General features: G+C 53.7%; 2 protein-coding genes across 7 annotated transcripts; one reads left to right on the top strand and one right to left on the bottom strand.

Moving 5' to 3' along the window:
• Positions 1 to 319: 319 nt before the first annotated feature.
• Positions 320 to 16002, top strand: RBIS (ribosomal biogenesis factor). Of its 6 annotated transcripts, XR_013814959.1 has the most exons (5): positions 322 to 504; positions 4545 to 4661; positions 6409 to 6525; positions 7005 to 7195; positions 15119 to 16002. XR_013814959.1 is itself a non-coding variant. In XM_079796482.1 (4 exons), the coding sequence occupies exons 2-4, from the start codon at positions 4548 to 4550 to the stop codon at positions 7128 to 7130; spliced, it is 357 nt and encodes a 118-aa protein (XP_079652608.1). In that variant the 5' UTR covers positions 320 to 497; positions 4545 to 4547; the 3' UTR covers positions 7131 to 7132. The 6 variants fall into 6 exon arrangements, 5 of the variants coding, with proteins under 5 accessions (XP_079652608.1, XP_079652609.1, XP_079652606.1 ...); XM_079796482.1 differs by lacking the exon at positions 15119 to 16002 and having other exon boundaries at positions 320 to 497; positions 7005 to 7132; XM_079796483.1 differs by lacking the exon at positions 15119 to 16002 and having other exon boundaries at positions 321 to 488; positions 7005 to 7132.
• On the bottom strand, positions 7472 to 22060 carry E2F5 (E2F transcription factor 5). The gene is made up of 8 exons (XM_079796479.1): positions 21818 to 22060; positions 16027 to 16136; positions 15036 to 15197; positions 12064 to 12107; positions 11074 to 11138; positions 9911 to 10178; positions 8380 to 8424; positions 7472 to 7611 (listed from the first exon to the last, which is right to left on the bottom strand). The coding sequence occupies exons 1-8, from the start codon at positions 22028 to 22030 to the stop codon at positions 7502 to 7504; spliced, it is 1017 nt and encodes a 338-aa protein (XP_079652605.1). The 5' UTR covers positions 22031 to 22060; the 3' UTR covers positions 7472 to 7501.
• Positions 22061 to 22546: the final 486 nt, after the last annotated feature.

Here is a 22546-nt window from a genome sequence, read left to right on the forward strand (position 1 = left end):
TGAAGCAAGGAGACACCCTGAGGAAAGGACTTGGGCTCCTCGCGCCAGGACGCCAGCCAGGGTGCGAGCGCCCCCTCCTGGGACCGCAGGCAGAGGCCTAGGGCGACCGCTCGGAGGACGTCCTGTCGGCTCGGTGACCAATGGTGTTTGCTAAACCACAACCCCGCTTAGACTGGGGACGCTGGGGACCGGAGTTCCTGTAGAGGGCGGGGCTTCGCGCGGAGGGCGGGACTTCCTGCGGAGGGCGGGGCGTCGCTGCGCTCCGCTACTGTGCTCAGAAACAAGAGCCCTGTGGGCGGGGCTTGCCTCGTGTTCTGGCCGAGTCACGAATAGACCTTCGCTTTGTGGGCGGGGCTCCGCTCGGTGGGCGGAACCGCGGCCTAGGAGAGGAAGTGTAATTGGCTGCCTCCCGGAACTTCCTGGATCCTGCGCGTGCCTGTGGCGTCACGGGAGCTGGAGTAGCGAGCAGCAACGCGAGGGTGAGAGAGGTCGGCCTGGTGAGAGGTTGGTGGGGCGTTTGGGGCTGGGGCTGGGCTGGGCTGGCGGGCCTCGCGCCGCTGTGGCCGGTCCGGGTCCGCCGCCCGTCTCCGACCGCCGGGCCTCAGCCCTGGGCCGGGGCCAGTTTCTGGGTTTGTCTGGCGTCATGGTTTCCACGCGGTTGTCGGGGGTATTCCCTGTCCCCCCAGCTAGGACCTTCCCTTCCCCGGGAACCTGCCTGTGACGGCCTGTACGTTTCAGGTGTATGTCATTCTGTGCCACACCTGGTACGTGGAAGTAATTGATGAATGAGTGCTAGAGTGGTTGGAGTTTGGTTACTATTGGATTTTAGGTCATTGAACTTGGGGAAACGTGTATTTTCTTTTTCTTCTATAATAATGTCTTTTCTGTAGTGTTGTTAATTTGAAAAAACATTCAGACCTGTAAAGAATTTTTGTGAGTTTTTTGAGCCAAACTCGACAGTCACCGGGAAGCAGAATCTCGATGGATTGAGATGATGCTCCGGAGAATGGCGGGTTACATCTGAATTTATACATTGCCATCAAAGGAGGGACGTAGGTGGGTTACATGAAATTCATTGGTAATGGACTAGAGAGGCGGGAGAAAGCAAAGCGGGGAACCCCTGGGATTGGATAAAAAGTACAATGATGGACACATACTTAGGTGGGTGCAGGAGCAATTAACATGATAATGAAGGAATTTGTGGCCTCTGTCCTGGCACCCAGGCACATTAGCTTGTGCCCCAGGGGCTCCAGAGAAAGGGAAGTTACAAGTTACCCGGGCATTTCAAGGGTATGTTATCATAGATGCAAATAGACAGGCTCAGTTAAGGTAAAGGTTGACCTTGTCAGTGAAGATACCCGCCTAGGAGGTAACTACCCACCATCACTGCTTTTAGTTACAGTTTAATTTCAGACCATCCTTTGTGGTGACTTTAGGTCTCTGAGTTTGCCTTCCCTGAGCTGTCAGGTCAGCATGTGGCCCCTTTCCTCCGCAGTGTCATTATTTTTTTTAAGTATTAACTACTGTTGGGGTGGAAAGGGTGGCTGTTATGTATTTGCGGACTTGGAGGATGTAAACTTCAGTCAGAGATACAATGTGTGCAAGGGAAGGAAGCAGGAATGTGCAGGTGTCTTCAGAGAACAATGTGCAGCAGTGGGTGCCTGGGAGGGGGAGGAGAGTGACAGATGTGTCTGGGTCCCGGGTCCCAGCAGCTGCCACAGAGCACATTGCTGCTTGTGCCCTCACAGGCTTTTTGCATTAGCATGTTCATTTCATAGACTCTTCAGGGTAGACTTGGGTGCACGTGGCTCGTGCCAGGGGCGCACAGTCTTTCTGTAAAGGGCCAGATAGTAAATACTTTGGGCTTTGTGGACCACAGGTATAGCAGGAAAGCGCCCGTAAGACAATACATAGTTGAATGGACATAGCTCTGTTCTAATAAAACTTTATTTACAAAGAAGGTGTCTGACCTGATTTGGCCTGTCAGGGCCAGCCTGACAGGTGAACCGGGCTGAGGTAGGGAGGTGGGAATTGAGAAAAGAAAGGACAGCGGGGTCGGAGGAGTCTTCAGGTGGTCGTCGACTGACCGCAGCTCTGCAAGCCGTCGAGCTACTGCAGCAGCTTTATTAACCGCGTAATGCCTTTTATACACAACTACTGAATAGGAGGTCAACAAAGAGGAATGTACTCTCTGTTCTTCTTAATCTCTAAGAGAAGTCAGGAGGCCAAGTTCTCAGTAAATATTTACAGACTTTTGATAAGCTATGAAAGGTCTCTCTATTCTGCTCATCTGCTGACAATAGGAATGTGCCATCAAAATAAGTTATATCGAAACAAGTCAGGGGACACTGCGTCAGCTTACACCTGGTCTCCAACATTGGCCCATGGGTATTGTTTGCCCAAGCCCATGATCTAACCAAATCTAGGGACTAGCAGTAACCCAGAAAATATTACATCATGCTTTTGTATTGCATTTTCATTTATACAGGGTCGGGCAAAAGTAGTTGTATGGAAAGTAATACAATAATCTATGATAATAAAAGGGTAATATGCTAATTAGACCGGATGTCATTCCAGAAGTCTTTCCTGACGAATCTGGGGATGGAGGGAAGTCGCCCTTGTCCCAGGTGCCGGCTGGTAGCCAGAGCAAAGCCCGGGTCCTGGGTGCCAGAGGGAAGCCAGTGCTGGTAGCCGGGGGAAAGAAGGGCTACTCTTGCATGAATTTTCATGCATCAGGCCTCTAGTCCTATATAATAAAAGCCTAATATGCTAAGTGTCCGGTCGGCCATCCAACCAATTAAAGCGTAATATGCTAATGATATGCTAAGGCTGCTTAACTGCTTGCTATGACATACACTGATCACCAGGGGGCAGACAGTCAACCGGTTGACCAGTCGCTGTGACATGCACTGACCACCAGGGGGCAGGTGCTCCAACAGCTAGGTTAGCTGGCTGCTGGGGTCTGGTCGATTGGGACTGAGCGAGACGGGCCAGACAGGCCCTGGAGCCCTCCCGTGGTCCCTCCCCAGCTGGCCAACCTCCCGCGACCCTCCTCGGCCTGATTGTGCACTGGTGGGGTCCCTTAGCCTGGCCTGTGCCCTCTTGCAATCCTGGACCCTTCGGGGATGTCAGAGAGCCAGTTTCAGCCCAATCCCACAGGCCAGGCTGAGGGACCCCTCTGGTGCACGAATTTGTGCACTGGACCTCTAGTTAATCTTATGTAATAAAACCCTAATATGCAAATCGATCGAACAGTGGAACTACCAGTCGCTATGACATCCACTGACCACCAGGGGACAGATGCTCAATGCAGGAGCTGCCTCCTGGTGGTCAGTGCGCTCCAGAAGCCGGGCTCACGGCTGGCGAGCGCAGCGGCAGTGGAGGGAGCCTCTCCCACCTCTGCTGCAGGCAGGCGGTAAGGAGTAAGGGGTCCTGGACTGCAAGAGCCCCGGACTGCGAGAGGGATGTCTGACTGCCGGTTTAGGCCCGATCCCCTTGGGCTTAAGCTGGCAGGCGGACATCCCCCAAAGGGTCCCAGACTGCAAAAGGGTGTAGGCTGGGCTGAGGGACATACACCCTCCCCCACAACAGTGCATGAGTTTCGTGCACTGGGCCTCTAGTAAATAATAATACAAGAACAAACTTCCACATACTCACAACTGTAAGCCTACGTTTGCCCCCTCTGGACAGGAGTGGCCATATGCCACCACTAGCTCTGCGTGGCATTCCCTGATTACTACCGCTGTGACAGTGGGCACATTAACTTCCCTTTGAATGGGGATAAATAGTACCTTCCACAAAGTGTTGTGAGGAGGAAATTAATCACAGTACACAAAACGAAGGCATAGTACTTGTACACATAGTAAAAGCTCAGTAAGTCTTAACTATTATATTTTAAAAATTGTTCCTCACGTGCATTGTTAAAGAGATTGGAGAGATGTGTCTAAGGTAGAACTTACAGGCTTAGTTTGTGTTCAGCTATAGAACAAAGAATATCTGAAGTTTCAAGGCAAGAGCCATCTACAGTGAGGTGACCTGACAGATGTGAAAGTAATTTAAGGGAGGCGGGAGTAGGAAGTACAGGATTAAGTTCTGATTTTGAGGATGGGCACACAGGAGAGGACATGGGAATAAAAAGAAGGAAGGAGTCCGTCCTAGGATATGGCACCAGAGTGGTACAGTAGCATGTGAACCAGCAGGGTGGGTAGTGATGGTTAACACGGTGGGCTGCTGCAGGAAGCTGAAAAAGCAACTGTGTTGATATTAATGTTGATTCAACCAGCAGAAGTGAATGTGGCGCCTCCTGTGGGCCAGGTGCTATAAATGCAGAAAAGAATTAGATACCTACTCTGCACTCCTAACAGCAGGAAATCTAAAGGCGGCTGAAGACATGGAAATAATTTAATACATGCAGCAACTTAAAAAATAACCACCATTAAGGTGGAATTTCTTAGATTTAATTGGTACCTGCACTCTAAAAACTTAAATTGATTTACAGTCATAAATGTGGACAGCTTAATTGAGCTCCTTTCTTTCTTTCCTAGACAATGGCCAAGAGCAAATGGAAAGGGCAGAAGCCCAGGAGTGTGTTCCACATAGCCAGCCAGAAAAACTTCAAGGGGAAGAGTAAAGCAAAACCCGTTACCACGAATCTTAAGAAGGTGAGCATGAAGCACCCAGCTTCCTTGTTTACAAGCAAAGCATGAAGGCAAAGCTAACGAGAAACCAAATGCTTTTATTTAAAACAGGTTCATAGCCTTCCCTCCAAGGGCAGAAGGATTTTAAACATTTGTTTAAAAAAATCCAAATGTACAAAACGAAAAAAATTAACTGCAAACCATTGAGACTCCCAAGTAACAGTTTGATAGCTTTATCGGATCTCAGAAATCCCCGTGTCCGAACCAGTCCTTCTCTCTGACCTCAGGCATATTCAAGAACCTGTCAAGTGAAAATACCATACTGTGTTCCTTAAAATGCAAAATGTGAAAAGTTTATCTTTTTTGTTTTTACTTCAAAATATTTGGGAAATAGGAAATTTATTCATCAAGATATATATAGCAGAGTGAGTCCTGCAGAAAATGTTTTCAAGTTGAAGTAGTATGTGGCATCAGCTCTCTGGGACTTAGTAAATATCATGATAGCACACAGAAATGGAACATTTTATTTTTCAGTTTTCATGAACTAGTTGAGGTCAGCTTTTGATCAAGTGACTTTATGACTTTGGAAATGCTATAAAGGAAATAAGGCCGGTGATATGACAGGGGTTTGGAGTGACAATTTCACATGGAATCGTCTTCAGTTGACAGGGGCCCAGACCTGAGTGAGAAGGAGCTAGTGATGCACAGAGCGGGGCGGCGCCGGGAGCAGCGTGTCCCGGGCAGAGAGCTGCCACGGCCCAGGTGGTGCTTCCTCAGGTGGAGGCCCGGAGCCTCCTGTGCTGGAGGAAGTGTCCCGGAGGGAGGTGTGTGGGTTGGCAGCCTGGTCGTGTCATTTTCTCAGAAAATAGCCTGACTTACCAGAGGGCGGTGGGCGGCCAGGCACCGTGCAAGTGGTCAGAAGTTTGTGGCCATGGATTTAAAATGAAGCCACTCACCCGGCTACGATTTTCTAGGGCTTTGGTTTTAGGCTCAGCAGTCTGATCAGTGAGTGTAACTGGCTTGCAGGCAAGTATGACATGGGAGAGACGTGGAGAGAGGAAAGTTCAGTGGTTGAGGAAATAATGGTCTTGGGTCTGTGCTGGCTGAGGGAGTGCAGGAACGTGAAATAATGGACGCGGAGGCTGCAGTGAGATGTGAGAATCCTGACTAAACTGTATGTGGACAGATGAGGACCGGCAGACAAGGCCACAGCATTAGGTGGTTGGTGAAGCCCCAAGCAGTGACGCCAGGCCTGGAGCTTAGTGAGCCGAGGCTGGACGTCTTTCATGGAGCAAGTAATCCTGGTGTTGGCAGGTGACAGTGGGGAGGGTGGGGCCAGCGTGTCCCAGGGCATAAGGTTTACAGGAAGAATAGGACCTCCACCCCACCGTGCAGATTCAAGATGGGGGCTGCCGGATGGCTGGGCCAGAAAGTGAGGGAGGCTGAGGCCGTTAGCAGGACGGGAGCATGGGGTGCGGGCTCCCGCCTCATTGGCGAGAGATAACGGCTGGGCCATCTGGTCCACGCACTGGCCTGCTTACACAGGTGAAGTCAGGTAGGGGGTGTCCCACATACTTGTCTCCTTAAAAAACGAACCTTTTGTCCAACATTGCCCAATAAGACCGAGAGTTTTAGTGTGAAGCTTGCCCAGAAACTGGTATAATTGTCTTGTTAAGAATTTAGGTTTAACAAGGTTAAATGAAGGTTGAGTATGTTTTATCCTTAAGGGTGATGAGGTCATGGATTAATGTTCTTTTTCTTTTTTAAAAAGATAAGCATTGTGAATGCTGAAAAAGTTAGAAGAATGAATGAAGCTTTTGTGGACATACAGAAGGAGCTTGCTCACTTCTCTCAAGGCCTTTCCCTAGAGCCTCTGCAGAAACAGCTGGTGCGTAGAGCATTTCCTTTTAGTAAACTGGAGGCTAGAAAATTAACCCCCAAACTTCCCAGCCTGTAAGTGGAATGTGGTCTGTAAGTACCAGGCTCTCTGGTGTACGTGGCTGTGCTGTGTGTGTAGCACATTCACGAACACTGAGCATGAGAACTTACCATGCTTCCAAAGGCACGAGCGGGAATGAAGTTGGGCACTAGCTGACAGTCATTTGTGCACTACTGTCACCTAACGTTTACACTGAACACTTCCCTCCCCCAGGCTCCTCAGCCGAGTCCGGAAAACAGACCAGTGAATGTTGACGAAGCTACGAGATTAATGGCTCAGTTGTAATGCACCTGGTGATGCATCAGATTCCCCCAAAGACCAATAAATTAAATGCTCTATACAACTTTATTTTTAAAAATCTTGTTAATGTACAGGCATTGGCACATTTTAAAAACAAACTACATAAACAGCCCTCTCCTATAATCCAGGAAAGTGGAATGTCAGGAGTCAGCAAACGTGGTGAACTTAAAGTGCTAGAACGAAGGCACTTCACAAACTCTTCACGGGAAGTGACCGCAGCCTCTCGGACACCTTCACCTCATACGTGGCAGTGACTGTCAGGATTGGAGCGCACAAATATGGACAGTTTTGTGGCAGTAAAAGCGGAACACAAATACTAGTAAGTGACGAGCCCTTGGCCATTTTGGTTTTTGATGACCTTTAACCTTCTTCTAACTTCCCTCTCATAAGAGTAAAACAGGAGTTAGAATTGGAAGGAAGTTGAGTCCCAGAACGCAGTCACTCTAGGGGCTTTGGAGCCGTTTCCACAGTTGACGTTTTGAGAAGTCAGAGAGCAAGAGTTAGGGAAGAAGACGTCAGAATCAGCAACCTAAACAGGTGTTACTTCATTATAAATACTCAGGTTATTAGCACGTCTACAAGGTTTCAGTTAGAGGTAGATAACTGTCCCAGGTTTCCAAGGAGTCTAATAATTTAGTATCTGGACATCAAACAGGTCACACACTCCTTCACTGTCATCTAAATTAAAGTTGTAGTCGTCCGCGGGGGTGGGGGAGAGCCGCAGGAGAGGAAACACTGCAAGCAAAGCACAGGTTCAACGTTAATGCAGCTTCACACACTCAAAAGGCCCATCCGTTAAATTACCATTTCTGTGTAGAAAAGCAATGATCAAGTTAATGACTTGTGTTTACTGTGCATATTGAAAGATTCTCGTTTTAAGACAGTTTGTGCATGGACTATAGGTATAAGCTTGAGAAATGGGTTGTTGAGTCTGACAGACTTCAGTTTAGATGACGACATGGCCATGGTCAGGAGCAGTGTGGTGGCTTCATGTTGGCGTGTGGGTGACTGACAGCTTTACTGGCCTTAGCCAGATTCTTGTGGAGTGAAAGGACTTGTGTGCCAGCGCCTAGGACAGTGATGGCGAACCTATGACACGCGTGTCAGCACTGACATGCGTAGCCATTTCTGATGACACGCGGCCGCATGCCGAGGATGAAACATTTGCGACTAGAGTCTTGGAGTTAGTTTTTTCCTCAAAGTGACACACTACCCGAGTTATGCTCAGTTTTTTGGCGAAGTTTGACACACCAAGCTCAAAAGGTTGCCCATCACTGGCCTAGGAAGGCTACTCGGTGAAGGCTGGTGGCCCGAGGAGAGTCCCCTTGAGAAGCAGGCACAGACCGACGGGGCCAGACTTCCAGGATCTACTCACCAGTGTTACTGAGAAGAATTTTCACAACTTGCCACAAGGCACTAAGTACTTAATCAATCCTGTGCCACCTGTAAGTTCCAGGGAAGCAGTTCTGCCTGAGGGAGGTAGTACAACTTTAAGCTGCTTACCGTCAGAAGACATCAGCTCATCAATGATATCTCCAGTAACAGATCCTGCGGGAAGAGAAACGTGATCACGCTGTGACATCTGCAGTGGGGGCAGCTGGCTCTCCCTGGGCACAGCACATTAAACACGGGAGTCCGCATCAGCCTGCGACTCAGTCCCCGTGAAGGACGAGAACGCATGGAATGACGTGTCCATTTGCACCTACAAGTTTCACTTGTAAATTTCTAAACTCAAGTGGCCCCAAAGCCGCCGCCTCCTCCCACAGCGGACTCCTGGGCTTTAGCCAGTAAAGCGCCATCACTTTCCGTTCCACACGTCAGATGGGACTTATTTTGTCTAAACAGTATTTCTTGCATGTTCCTTCTTTCTCTCATGCACCCACTGCCATCACCCTCGTGTGGCCTAAATGTTCTCACAGCTGCACAACGGCCCTGCCCTCTGCTTCCCAGGCGTCTCCTCCCAGTCATGTCCCGGCACTCAGCGCAGTGTGGTCCTCCATGGCCACCTCCCGGTCACAGAACGTCATTGGCTGTCCGCTAGTCCTCAGTCTGTCAGCCCTCTTCCACCCAGCCCCCCAAGCTACCTTTCTTACTACTTCCTGATACAAAACCACCTACAGAAACTAACCGCTCAGACTTGAATGATTGGTGAAGCCGGTGGACTGGGTCTGAGCTGAACCTTATGGAGCTTGCCTGCTTTAGGTTATACTCGGAGGACAGGCATCCCCACACCTGATGGTAGAAATACAGGGACCACAGGATGGAGGGGGCAGGACACGACCCTGAGGCGCTCTGTGTGTGGTCAGACCTTTCTTCACAGCCTCACCAGGCCCCACCGAGAGCAACCTGGGCAGCAGACTCCCGCCCTGTCCTGGGACACGTCCCGAAGGTACAAATGGGACCAGCTTGAATGACCTGCAGTACTGCGTCTAGACGGGCGTGACCGTCATCCCTGAGCCAGTCCGCATTCCAGACACAGGCACCGCAGTGAGGACCGAGGACAAGGGGTCTCTGCGCTCCACAGCCCGACTCGGCAGAGGCAGCCAGGGGCGGCAGTAACCTGTCCTGAGTGCCCGGAGATCACCTTACAAAGCAAACCTCAGATAAGAGCCGACGTGCACATGGCAGCAGGGGCGCAATGGAACCCTAAAGAAAGCTGCACTTCAGACCGTTAAACGTGCTTAGCGTGCAGAGCTCCATACAGTTTCAGCCACGCCGCACCCGCCCACTGTACGTTTCTGGATATACAATCAGATCGTGTGTGTAAAACATATCTTCAGAAACAAATCCATAACAACATATTAAAATCCTGATATGATAATACACATAATTATAACCAAACATAGTAAGTATAAACAGTATAAAAAGACAGGATGTTTCTCATAAACCTGTCCCGGCGCTGGACACACAGGCACTGCCTCACTTTGCTGATTAGGCTAAGCTTCCTGTTTCCCTCCTGCATCAGGTGGCGGTCACTAGGCCACAGACACATTTAGAAACGCTCCCCTTCCTAAGACGGAGGCTCTGGGCCCACCTGAAGCCGAGTCTGTGGCCGGGACGTGCTCGAGGCCTGGGGTCCTCTCAGAGGCGGGCGGCCCCGGGGGGCTCGGCGGGGTGGGGCTGGGCTTGTGCGTAGTCCGGGGAGTTGAAGGCTGAGAGGGGGGCTGCGTGAGGTCGTCCGGTGGGGGAACGGGGAAAACCACAGGCTGAGACGAACTGGACTCTCTATTTATCAGCAGCACGTGGATGGGGCCCGAGTGACTCTTTAGGTTGATCTGGTACTTCTTCTGTCCATTCTGACCCTTTGAAGTTGTTGGGTGTAAACAAATTGAAAATGAGATAAAGCTACTAGGGAGTAACTAAATCCACACAACAAAACAGAGGCAGTCGGTCAAGACACTGAGTGGAGACCACGAGCAGGACAGGGAATGGAGGCTCTAAGCCCCCTGCCCCTTAAAGCAAGCTTTTCTCAGAAAACCGAGTTCCAAAGACTCAGTTGTAGACTTCTGGCACACTTCCCTTTTGACGTCATGATTGCTCACATTGTGTGGACTCCCTCCCGGGCGTGGGCCCTAGCACACGGCCCCTCGGCTGCCGTCTATCTCCGGCAGCAAGCACACAACCCCGGACGTCTCCTACAGAGGCGGGTGCAACGTCCCTGCATCTCCAAGTCACCCAGATCCCGAGGCTGCAGAGTCCATTATGGGAACACCTACATCCGAGCCCCTAGGGTGGCGGGGGCCGGCCGTGGTGACAGCGGCCGCCTTTGTCTGCCCCTTCTCTGGTTGCTACAGCTTTCAAATGAGCTTTAGAACTCCGGACCCCAAACTAAATGCATGAAACTTGGCCGTAGCAGAGTTAACACATATATGACTCAATGAGCCAGACGTGTTGAAATGACCCAATTTAAAACAATGTATTATTGTTGATATTTCACTTCTCCCACAGACAGGACCGGTACATGGGTTGCAGATACAGCCAAACTGATGCTTTGAGATTATTGACTGTATCATGACTCATGAAATCAAATTTAAAAAATAAAATGCTACATAATTCATTCAGTCGTGTCTCCAATTTTACCAAAGTACTGAAGACACCCAGATTCAGTATCCAGCCGCTGGCCCTGACGCCTGAGCTCTCAGTGAGCTCGTGCGCGGAGGCAGAGCCAGCGGGGCCGCTCCGACCAGCCGCACCTACCATCTCTGGAAGAGGGACCTCCAGCTGTGTGCCAGCAGGCGCTTGGATGGCCAACAGGGTGTCACCTGTCAGGAAACAGACGTTTCAATGTTAGGAAATGGAGTGGCAAGTGGGTGGGCCCTGGAGACAGGCTTGGGTTCGAATCCCAGGCTCGGGCGTGGCTTTGCTTCTTCCTCTGTAGAGCAGGGACTAACCCTACAGGGTTGTGCTGAGAACAGAGGTCACAGATGTAGGAGATCTCAGGTCAGGGCAACACGCAGCCTTAGATCTATCACTCTCATGAACAAGCTCAGCTCCCGTGAATCTTGTTGAATCTGAGACGCTGACAGCTTTTTAACATCAACTAAATCTCACTGTTTACTTGAAATAGCTAAGATATTGTAATGATCGAGACACCAGAGACGGTGCGACACACTGAACTCTGGAGCGTGAGCGAGCTCACTTGTGAAGCCCAATCCTGCCCTCTCTGTGGAAGACTAAGCCTCCAGGTGGTGGCCACATCCAGCGACAGCCACACCCGCCTGCAGTCAGTGACAGGCTGTCCTCGTTACAGGCATGATTACCGAGACGTGTGCACAGCCCCACCCTGGTCACTGTTCATCGCTTATGTGGTCATTTCCAGAGTCACACGAGGTGGGTGGGCGGGAAGCTGGTTTTCCTCATAAGAGCACATCCTGCTTCCCCTGCGCTGTGCCCACACTCGCTGCAGTTTCACGGACAGAGCAATGAGCACCGAGTTCAAGCTGGCCCCTGACTGCGCCTGTCATTTAGCCCCAATCTGACGGAGCTGCCCCTCCCGCCCAGTGTACCGCCAGCAATGCAGACAGCGACGGGAGCGGGATAGTGGTCACTGTCACGGAACAGAATGTGAGCGGCTGTGAGCCCAGCGCACTGCAGAGCGAGACAGGAGCCCACTCCTGACCCTGGCCCGGGGAACCCCGGATTCCGAGTCTCTGCAGCAGCGGTCGATCAGAGGGGGCACCAACTCACCGTGGAAGCAATTGCAGATGTCCTCGTGAGTCACGTAGGAAAACGTACGTCGCAGGAGTTAAGGAACACGTTTGCATCAAGCTCTAGGCATTTCCATTAACCAGAGGCCTAAACAAACAACGTGAGCGAGTGCTGGTGGGGCTGCCACAGTCAGAGGAGAAAAGCCGAAGTCTCAGCCTGCAGAAGCAGAGACGACCAGCAAAAGCGCCCGGAGGGCCCGGCTGCTCTGGGTTCTTGGCCGGCGGACCCTCGGGACAGACAGAAACCTCCTCCTCCGGAGCCGGGCGCTGGGGCGCTGGCGGCGAAGCGGATGCCACAGCCACAGAGGCCTCCACACCACAACCTTCCTGGGCCGCAGTTTGGGTCCTGGGAGCAGCTGGAACCTTGGAAAGCCACGCAGCAAAGTCCAAGGTCAGCCAGTTCAATGGGTTGGGAATCTGGGGGCTCCACAGGGCACAGCTTGAAACCCCAAGTTCTCGCACTGAAGGAGCTCTGACCAACAGAGAAAGTGACACGTGAGCTCATGGACCTGTGCACCCAGGACGAGATGACAGGAGCCTCCCTGACCTCAGGTAGGTCAAAGTTCACGAGGCATGAGGCTGATGCAGGGGAAGTGTCCCAGAGAGCAAAGGGGCGCTCGCATATCCAGGCACCGCAGACATGCGAGGGGACGGTGACGCGGAAACGGGGGAAGGTACCCCTCTTCCTTCTAACCTGGCAGATGCACCAGCCTGGGACCCACCCTCGGGGAGGCTCCCCCACTGAGTCAGCATCAGGGGAAAGGATCCCGGGCTGTCCAACCCCCATGAACTTCTCAAAGCTCTGAGCGCTGGATGTTCACCCGTCCAGAGCAAGGAACATAGGGGCGGGGCCACGAAATCATCTGGTCTGGCTCTGCCAAGGCATTAGGGGCGAGTTAATTAAACATGGGACCAAATACAGCAGGCTGATTGTTAAGGTGATAAATCTGTATGGCCCAAGAATCCTCTCTAATAAAATGGTAATATGCAAATTAACCATCACTCCGCTACATAAGCCACGCCCACCAGCCAATCAGGGCGAGTATGCAAATTAACCCCAATCCAAGATGGCTACAGCCACAGTGAGCAAGGTTTCCCAGGTAACAGAGCAAGCCAAGCTTTCCATAGCCGTTGCAGGCCTAAGCCTCCACTCAAGCTACAAAGTTTCAATTATAGAAGGTAAACAAATTCAAAGAAATGGCGGCAGAATGGAGCTTGAGAGAGCAGGCCAGGGTTGCTGGCGGCAACAGGGGAAGCAAAGCTTTCCGCACACCCTGGCCAGGCTCACCCGCTTAAGGCTACAAAGTTTCAATTGTAGAAGGTGAATTAACTGCCACAGAGATGGCTGCCGCCCTGGAGGGAACAGCAGGCTTGGCTCCGCTCCAGGCTACAAAGTTTCAATTGTAGAAGGAAAATAAATTCCAGATACCAGGGCCTCCCCTTGGGTTGCCAAGGGGCGTGGCTGGCCTGCAAACCACCACAGGCCCCTCGCTCAGGCCGCCCCATGCCCCAAGGGAACCCCACCCTGATCCGGGACACCCTTCAGGGCAAACCAGCTGGCCCCCACCCGTGCACCAGGCCTCTATCCTATCTAATAAAAGAGTAATATACAGATTGGTCATCACTGCAACACACAATATAGCTGCCCCCATGTGGTTAAAGATCCTGCCCCCATGTGGACACAAGATGGCCACTACAAGATGGCCAGCAGGAGAGGGCAGTTGGGAGGCACCCGGCCTGCAAGGGAGGGCAGTTGAGAGGGACCAGGCTTGCAAGGGAGGGCAGTTGGAGGTGGTCAACCCTGCAGGAGAGGGCAGTTAGGGGTGACCAGGCCGGCAGAGGAGGGAAGTTGGGGGCAAACAGGCTGGCAGGGGAGCAGTTAAGCATCAACCAGGCTGGCAGCGGAGTGGTTAGGGGGTGATCAGGCTGGCAGGCAGAAGCGGTTAGGGGCAATCAGGAAGGCAGGCAGGCAAGCAGTTGGGAGCCAGCAGTCCTGGATTGTGAGAGGGATGTCCCAGATTGGAGAGGGTACAGGCTAGGCTGAGGGACAACTCCCCGCCGTGCACGAATTTCGTGCACCGGGCTTCTAGTGGTTATAAATATCCAACTGGCCCTTGGCAGAAAAAAGGCTCCCCACCCGATTTACAATAACCTACGCACTTCACAACGGTGTCTACAATTCACAGAGCCCAAGCATTCGGCCTGGGTATCACAGTCTAGCAATGGGTAGATGGAAAGGAGACGAAATTTCTTTTCTCAATGAGACATAGGAATGATGGTACTAGACAGACTATGTAACTTAAAAAGGGAAAATTTTTAAATTGTTAGAAACATAAAATTGAAATGTTACATTTACGTCCTAAACTTAAATCTCAACACAGTGAACAAAGCACCCGACTCCTGGCTGGAGAATGTCAGGCAGCACACCCTCCCCAGCTGGACCTGCCCCTGTACCTCCCCCTCCCCAGCTGGACCTGCCCTGTACCTCCCCCTCCCCAGCTGGACCTGCCCCTGTACCTCCCCCTCTGCCCTGTACCTCCCCCTCCCCAGCTGGACCTGCCCTGTACCTCCCCCTCCCCAGCTGGACCTGCCCCTGTACCTCCCCCTCCCCAGCTGGACCTGCCCCTGTACCTCCCCCTCCCCAGCTGGACCTGCCCCTGTACCTCCCCCTCTGCCCTGTACCTCCCCCTCCCCAGCTGGACCTGCCCTGTACCTCCCCCTCCCCAGCTGGACCTGCCCCTGTACCTCCCCCTCCCCAGCTGGAACTGCCCCTGTACCTCCCCCTCCCCAGCTGGACCTGCCCCTGTACCTGCCCCTCCCCAGCTGGACCTGCCCCTGTACCTCCCCCTCCCCAGCTGGAGGTGCCCCTGTACCTCCCCCTCCCCAGCTGGACCTGCCCCTGTACCTCCCCCTCCCCAGCTGGATGTGACGTGCAACCATGGAAAAGGATATCTGCTGTTGATGGTGTCATCCATCACATTTCGGATGCTCTGCTGCAGCCACGACTTCTGCTGATCCAGTTCCCTTTCCTTCAGGTCCAGGTCCTCAACCTCGGCTCTGAGGTCTCGCAGTCTCTCCAGGACTTCCTTAGTGTTGCAGCCAGCGCCCACACCTCTACACACAGGGAGCATGGACACGCACGTCAGAGCCAGGTCAACTACAGCACTTGCTTTTTACAGCACGAACACTGAAGGAGCAATATGTCGACAAAATCTTTACACTCTTATAAAAATAAAGGATTAAAAAATTTAATTACGACGCCTTAGAACATGATTGCTTAGAATATTTCTTGGCAAGAACAGTGAAATTTCAAAATTTCCCAGCATGTTTTAGCGTGATTACCTGGAACGTCAGGCTGGTGACAGATACACCAAAAAGATGTCACAGCCAAACTGTCAACTTGGACATCTCAGATGTAGACTGAGATACAGGTAAAATGAATAACCTTTACATATTTTGGTGGGATTTTGACCAATATAAAAAAATAAAAAATAGAGGTCAAAGGGGACAAATTTGCAAAACAGAATACATTTGTCACAAACATACAACCAGATCACAGTTAAGAGACAACATGCGTTTCGATCAACTATTATTTATAAGGCGCATGTTCCCACACGTAAGACGTAGTTCCTGCTCTCAAGGCGTTTGTATTAATTAATCAGCCGACAGACACTTGGACGGAGAGGGATTAGTGGCCCAGCAGGGTGCGGGGTGCCGTGGGGGTTGGGGAAGAACGTATGATGTGAGTTTTTAAGAGTGTAAATTAACCCGCAGAGAGCAAGGGCCTAACCCAGCAGCCACATTGGGGCCGGGCACAGAAGCCCCAGCGGCAGGTGCAGGCGGTGGCGGCCGGCCGTGTGCACAGCGGGCCGAGGCTCGGGGCGCCCGGGCTCTGCCGCTCCGGAGGAGCCGGTCTCGGGCGGAGCCCTGCCTCGCGACTTACTTCCACTGGATGCTGTTTTTTGACTTTTTCTCAATCAGGTCGATCCCTTCCAAGACGTTGGTGATATCATAAATTCTTCTTTTCTGCCTCACAGCCAAAGTATCTGCAGCCTGTTTACAAAGGGGGCGGAGGGCAATGGAATCAATTACAATTCATATTTTAGAGCTGGCGATTAAGTGCACAGCTCGGAGCCCAGGGCCAGCTCGCAGCCGGTTCAAGCAGCTCTCCCACCCGGAGGCCCGCGGACACGACTCCATGGAAAGTCAGCAGATGCTGAAATGGCAAGAAAATGGAGAGGTGGCGGCACAAAGCCTGTGGGGACGAAAGGACAGTGAGAACACTCATGGCACCTCCTGGGCTAACCCCCCGGACGGCAAACTGCTGACCGGCCACGTCTGCCTCATTTCCCAGTTCGTAAACAGTCTTGACTAAAGACAGCTTCAATTCTTTTTTGAAACTTTGAAAAATTATATCTCGGTAATTTAAAACATAACTCAGTCCACTTACTTGGGGCAAATTCTGAAGGACACACATGGCGAAACCTGACACACTGTGAGCACTTCTGAAACAGTGACCCCCACGCCCGGCACATCACACGCCCGCTCCGGCCCGGGCCCGCCATCCGGTCCGGGCGGGGCGCTCACTCGCGGCCACAGGTCAACAAAAACGGCCGCGTTACGGCTGAATGCAGGAATCCCAGCCGTTCCCACTCACATTTCTGTTTGTTCCCTAAGAGAACGAGTGGAAACTAAGGAACGGGACCCACGACTCTTTTTCAAGTGGATTCGGCAACAGCCTGTAGAACGGGGCGCAGTCTCACTTCCTGCAGCCGCCAGACACCGTGTCCTCGCCACGTGGCCAGCACTACCCAGACCGCACAGCGCATGTGCCCGCCCTCAGGCATCACTACCTCCCTGCTCCTGTATAAAAGCAGCTCCTACTGAACCCATACTTTTTTTAAATCTAAATTTGTTTTTTTAATATATTTTATTTTTATAGAGAGGAAGAGAGAGGGATAGAGTTAGAAACATCCATCAGCTGCCTCCTGCACTCCCCCTTCTGGGGATGTGCCCGCAACCAAGGTACATGCCCTTGACCAGAATTGAACCTGGGACCCTTCAGTCCGCAGGCCGACGCTCCATCCACTGAGCCAAGCCAGTCAGGGCAAAACCCATAATTTTGGAAGCTGGATCCCCTCCCTCGGGAGCAAGTGTGACCGACAGCTCCCCTCACTGGCATCTGGAACCCGTAAGGGCAGCGCTGGTTCCAAGAACCCAAGTGCTGGGCCACCACAAGGGGCAGGCGGCTCCTGCCCACCTCTCGGGTCCTCGGGGGCCTGTGCAGACGGGCGGACCCAGGCAGTTACAACAGGGCCAGGCCGGGCTCAGCAACGCCTCCGCTCGCCTGCCTGCAGTGTCTGAGGGGCAGAAGCCCCTGCAGATGTAACTGGAGCTGTGGGCGCATCACATTTCTCACTTTCCTCGGACGAGGCCCTTGAGAGGGAACCCAGGGCCCCCAGGCGGCTGGGTCCTCCCAGCAGGTGCCCAGACAGAGCAGCGCTCCCCCCCCCCCCCCCCCCCCGCCCCCAGCTCATGGCTAGAACACCAGGGTGGTCCCCGGAAAGCGACCACAGAGCTGTCCTTGGTCCTCAGGCAAAGAGCCATCAGGTCTCCCTTTCAGCTCAACTTTTGAAGTTTCCTACGACTTCACAACTTCCACATTTAGCCCTTGATTTCCAAACTCAACATCATTTCCTTCGCTTTACACACGAGCGTATGCACAGCCAAGCAGAGAGCACGCGCGGACAGGACCTGCCGGCTTCGCGAGGGCAGCCACGTCAGCCCTGCAGTTAGGCTGCACTGGGCACGCCCGGTGTCCGCGGGCCGAGCCAGAGGGGGAGGGGGAGGGGTGCAGGAAGGCAAGGGGAGAGTAGAAAGGGTCACCAGGTCGGACCACGGCCACCGGACCCCGAGAGGGCTTCGCAGGAACACTGCGGACCAGTCACGGCTGTCTGGGCAGTGACGGACTCAGAGCCTCAGTGGAGAAGAGATGCCAGGGAAGGGGTGGAACGCTGGGCAGTGCCAGGGGCGCTGGGCAGCAACTGCAGGAACTGTGAGGTCTCTCCAGAAGGTAAGACAACAGACGGGCAGGCATTTCCTTGTAGTGGCTTTATTTTCTCTCCAGTGGGTGCAGTGAAGGGGGAGGGGCCCGTGGCTGAGAGAAGAGGGGCAGTGTGAATCCCTGGGAGCAGGAGAGAGCAGCAGCAGAGCTGGACCCCGCATCCCTCCAGCCCCGGAGACCGGCCCTGGGGCCGAGGGGCGCCCAGGGCAGGGCAGCGCATGCCTCCCATGTGCACTGCAGCTGCCGGACGAACAGTCCCGGGCATCAGGGCCGCTGACCAGCCTGCGCCGGGACTGGCCTGTGTGGCCTGAAGGAAGCACCTCATTGCACCACACCCGCTCCACGGCCCAGGAGAGCACACAGCACACAGGCCTCAGAGGAGAAGAACCCCTCCAAACACTGGGTCCTCTTCTAACCGGCACCAATGGGAGCGCGGGGATGCCCAGGCGGGATGCCATTCCAGCCAGGGGCCCCGGGGGGAGGTGCTCAGACAACGAACCAGGAGGTTCGTTGCGCGGTGACCCGGGCTGCCCGGCGTTCCACCCGCTTCCCTGGCGCTGCGCTCCCCCAGTGTGAGCTCTGGAGGGCGGACCCCAGGTGGCTGTTTGCTCAGGATTAGCTGCAGCTCGTTTGCCCAGGAGTATTTTGAGGGCACACGAGGCTCTGAACGTGAAACAGTAACTAGGAAGCGCCTGTCCCTCAGGCTCTCCTCTGCAGAGCAGGTCGCTGCTCTCTTCCGGGACCAGCTGTCAGGACATGTGTTCAGTGTTTGGGCTGCTAAGCATCCAAACCCACAAACGCACAGGTCATACTACCTATGGCCAATTCGTTACACACACACACACACGCACATGCGCACGCACACATGCGCACACACATGCACACGCACACACACGCAGTGAAGGTCCTGAAAGTAAGGTGGGAGGAACCCGAGCGGCTCAGCAAGACTGCCCAGGATATATTTTAATGAGAATTTTTCAAAACCTTCAACCGTGCCCCACAATGTGCTGTCGCTGTCAGGCTTTTAGCTAATTCCAAACACGGTGAGAGATGATGGCAGAGAACCTGTGAAAGCCGGTAACAGGACCTGTGTCAGATCTCCCCAGGCATGACCTAGTCAGCGCGCAGCTGCGCTGTAAAGCGGTTACCATTGTTTCACAGGACACAGATTCGGAAAGCGAGTGGGTACTCAGGTGCCAATTGGCATTAATTATATATTTGTGACACACATTTGTGGCAAAACATTTTCAAATGTTCCTAAAAGACTTAAATAAACGGGTGTGCAGTCAAAGGTCCAAGCTACCTAACCCCCTGCAGCGCAGTCCCGGCACCAGACCCACCGGCAACTCCACCCGAGTGTCCACACGGTCTGACCAAGCAGGAAGGTCTTCATCTCCATTACATATTTATGAAAAAATAATACACGCTAACAAAAAGTGGCATGCGTGTCTAAGGCTTGGGACTGTGGCTGACGCTGTAGAATGAGGTTTAAGAAATAAACAGTCCCACGGGAATCAGGGGTGACTCGGGCTGTGCGAGGGCTCTCAGTGGGACTGCCGGGGGCACCGGGTCCTGCGGGAATGAGTCCTTCCACAGCGGCCGAGCGGCTCAGCCCGGGCCCCGGACTCCCCAGAGCCACCGCGGGTGCGTTCCCACCCGGACTCGGGAGCTTCGACAGGCGTACGCTTTCAGTCTGTTCCAACTTTTAGTTTTTGATCTTTAATAATCTGCATAAGCTTTTACAATGGAGCTTCACTTCTGATGCTTTACTTGAGAAGTGCATCGCTAAGAGGCAGCACTGTGTCCCCGTCCTTCAGGGGTGTGTGTCCGAGGTTAGGAAAGAGTCGGCATGCGGGTGGTCTTGGGTATTTCCTGGCATCCAAGACATGCGAATGTGAAGGCTGATATAATTTTTCATATTCATGATACTCACAAAAATTGTTTCTTGAACTGCTTCTTAAAAAATATCAAGTGTATATCTCAAAAGTATCAATAACTTATGGTGAAATGGACCATCCAAGGTAAGAATATAAGAAAAAGATGATTTTATAATTTCAAAATACATCAAATTACAGATGTATTGTCAAAAACGTAATGATAAAAAACAAAAAGGAAAAGAAGACGCGTGTGGAATTCCCCGGGAGCAGGAGAGTGAGCAGCAGCAGCAGCCGAGCTGGACCCCGCATCCCTCCAGCCCTGAGACCGGCCCTGGTGCCGAGGGGCGCCCAGGGCAGGGCGGCCATGCCCGCCCCGCGCACTGCAGCTGCCGGATGAACAGCCCCGGGCATCAGGGCCGCTGACAAGCCTGCAGGGATGTGACATCACTACTGACGTTTTTCTATGGTGCACAATAAGAAACATCATTGGAAAGACTTCAATGTAGGTTTTTTAGATATAGATTTTACACATCATATATATGTAAATGAATGAAAAGTGTATGTAAATAAACGATACGTTTTTTCCAGATATATGTAAAAAAGAATGATACTCAAACTGTTCTCTGGGTATAAAAAATCATTAATGTGATAAGACAATGGCATTGCAGAAACCTCTAACCTTTTAGGAAACTGTGATTGAGTATTAAACCCTCCTGCTCAGTGCCCCCCCCCTCCCCATCAATTTCAGGAAACAGGAGGAAGCCAAGAACCCCAGGGCGGGGGGCGCAGCTGCCTCATTGGAGTTCAGTTTTCTCTGGGAAAGCCCGAACTTGCGTCATTCTTTTATTCAAGTCCAAGGCTACAGGTGAATCTCTAGGTTTTCAAGCGTAGCCTGAAGCTGGGTGCGGTCACCCCCTCCCGACTGCCCCTGAGAAGGCCTTTTAGTTCCTGAGCACGTCAGGAGGAGCTGTCCGGCCGGAAGCGCTTCAGGGCGGGGAGGAAACTCCCACAGCCCCCGGGAAGCCGGGCCTGCAGACACCCGCCCCGGCAACCGCAGGTCCCAGGGAGCGGGGATGCAGGCCGGTAGCGTCCTGGGCCCGGGCGCGGGGACCATGCTGGGTCAGCCGGGCTCAGGGGCTCAGGACGGGCGCCGGGGTGTCTGCAGTGACGGCCTGGCCGTGCTTACAGCCCGGTTCGTGCTTAGACGGGGCTTTGGGCTGTCTGTCCCCTGGCGTCCCAGGGCGCTGCCATCGGACAAACCCTGGCTGGGCGGTCAGGTCAGGTGCGTGACCCCCGGCTCCGCTCACCGGGTCCTGGGAAGGCCCTGAGCTGGAGCCCAAGGCAGGCGCGCCCCAAGCACGGGCGACTGGAAAGGGACTGAGGTGCCCTCCCGGCGACCCTGCGAGCCCAGCTCCGAGGTCGGCGGCGCGGGCCGCACCAAGTCGCTCACCGCAAGCCCCGCCCACGCAGGCCGGGCACTCACTCCGCAGCGGGAGGGCGGGCAGAGGGCTCCGGCTGGAACGAGACACCTCGGGGCCGGCGCGGCCCATGGAAACCGCCGAGTCCCAACAGCACGGGCCGTGGGGCGGCCCTTTGCGGAGGGCGGGGCGGGTGTTGGACCAGCTTCCCTCCCCACCCGCGTCGCCACCCCCGCGTCCCGCCCCCGGCCCCTCCCCTAGCCCCGCCCCCGTGCCTTTTCCCCTCCCCCCGCCCCCTCCCCAGCACCCCTTCCCCCGCCCCCAGTCCCTGCGCTCCGGCCCCGAGCCCCTTCCCCGCCCCCGCGGCGCGCTCACCGCCTTGAGGTCCAGCACGCCGTCCTGCGCCTCCTGCAGCAGCGACACGAACTTGGCCGTGAGCAGCCCCAGGCTCTTCTCGTGCCGGCTGCTCCCGCCCGCCGGGCCCCCGAGCTGCGACGGCGGCGCGGGGGAAGCGGGGGGCGCCCACTGACCCTGGGCCTGGCCCTGCGGCGCCGACTGCCCCGAGCTCGCGGGCTCGGCCGCCGCCATCCCCGAGTGCGCCCCGCCGACGCCGAGTTTAAATGGCCGGAAGTGACGCCAGTCGCTGTTGCCAGGCGACGCGCTGGCGGTGGGCGGGGCGGAGGAGGAAGAGGGGCCGGAAGGGCGGGACCGAGAGCAGGGGCGGAGCCAGCGCCCCGCCCACCGGCCTGGCCCGCCCCCGCGCCCCCGTAGGGCGGCCTCACCCGGCCACGTGGGTTATTTCCACACTATCGGAGCCCATTGACCTGCACGTCCATTTTTGTGCCAGTAACACACTCTTGTTACTGGGTTTTCTAGTGTTTTGCAATCAGAAATGTGCATTTCCCAACTTTGTTTTCCTTTTTTAATATGGTTTTAGCTACTCTAGGTCCCTTGAATTTATGAATTTTGGGGTCATCTTAGAAACTTCTGCAAACAGGCTAACTGGGGTTTGGATAGGGGTGCACTAGATCGGTAAATAAATTTGGGGAGAATGACCATCTCAACAATATTGTCTCCCGATCTATGAATATCTTATTTCAACAA

This window comes from Cnephaeus nilssonii (assembly GCF_951640355.1).
Source record: "Cnephaeus nilssonii genome assembly, chromosome: 18".
NCBI lineage: Eukaryota > Metazoa > Chordata > Mammalia > Chiroptera > Vespertilionidae > Cnephaeus > Cnephaeus nilssonii.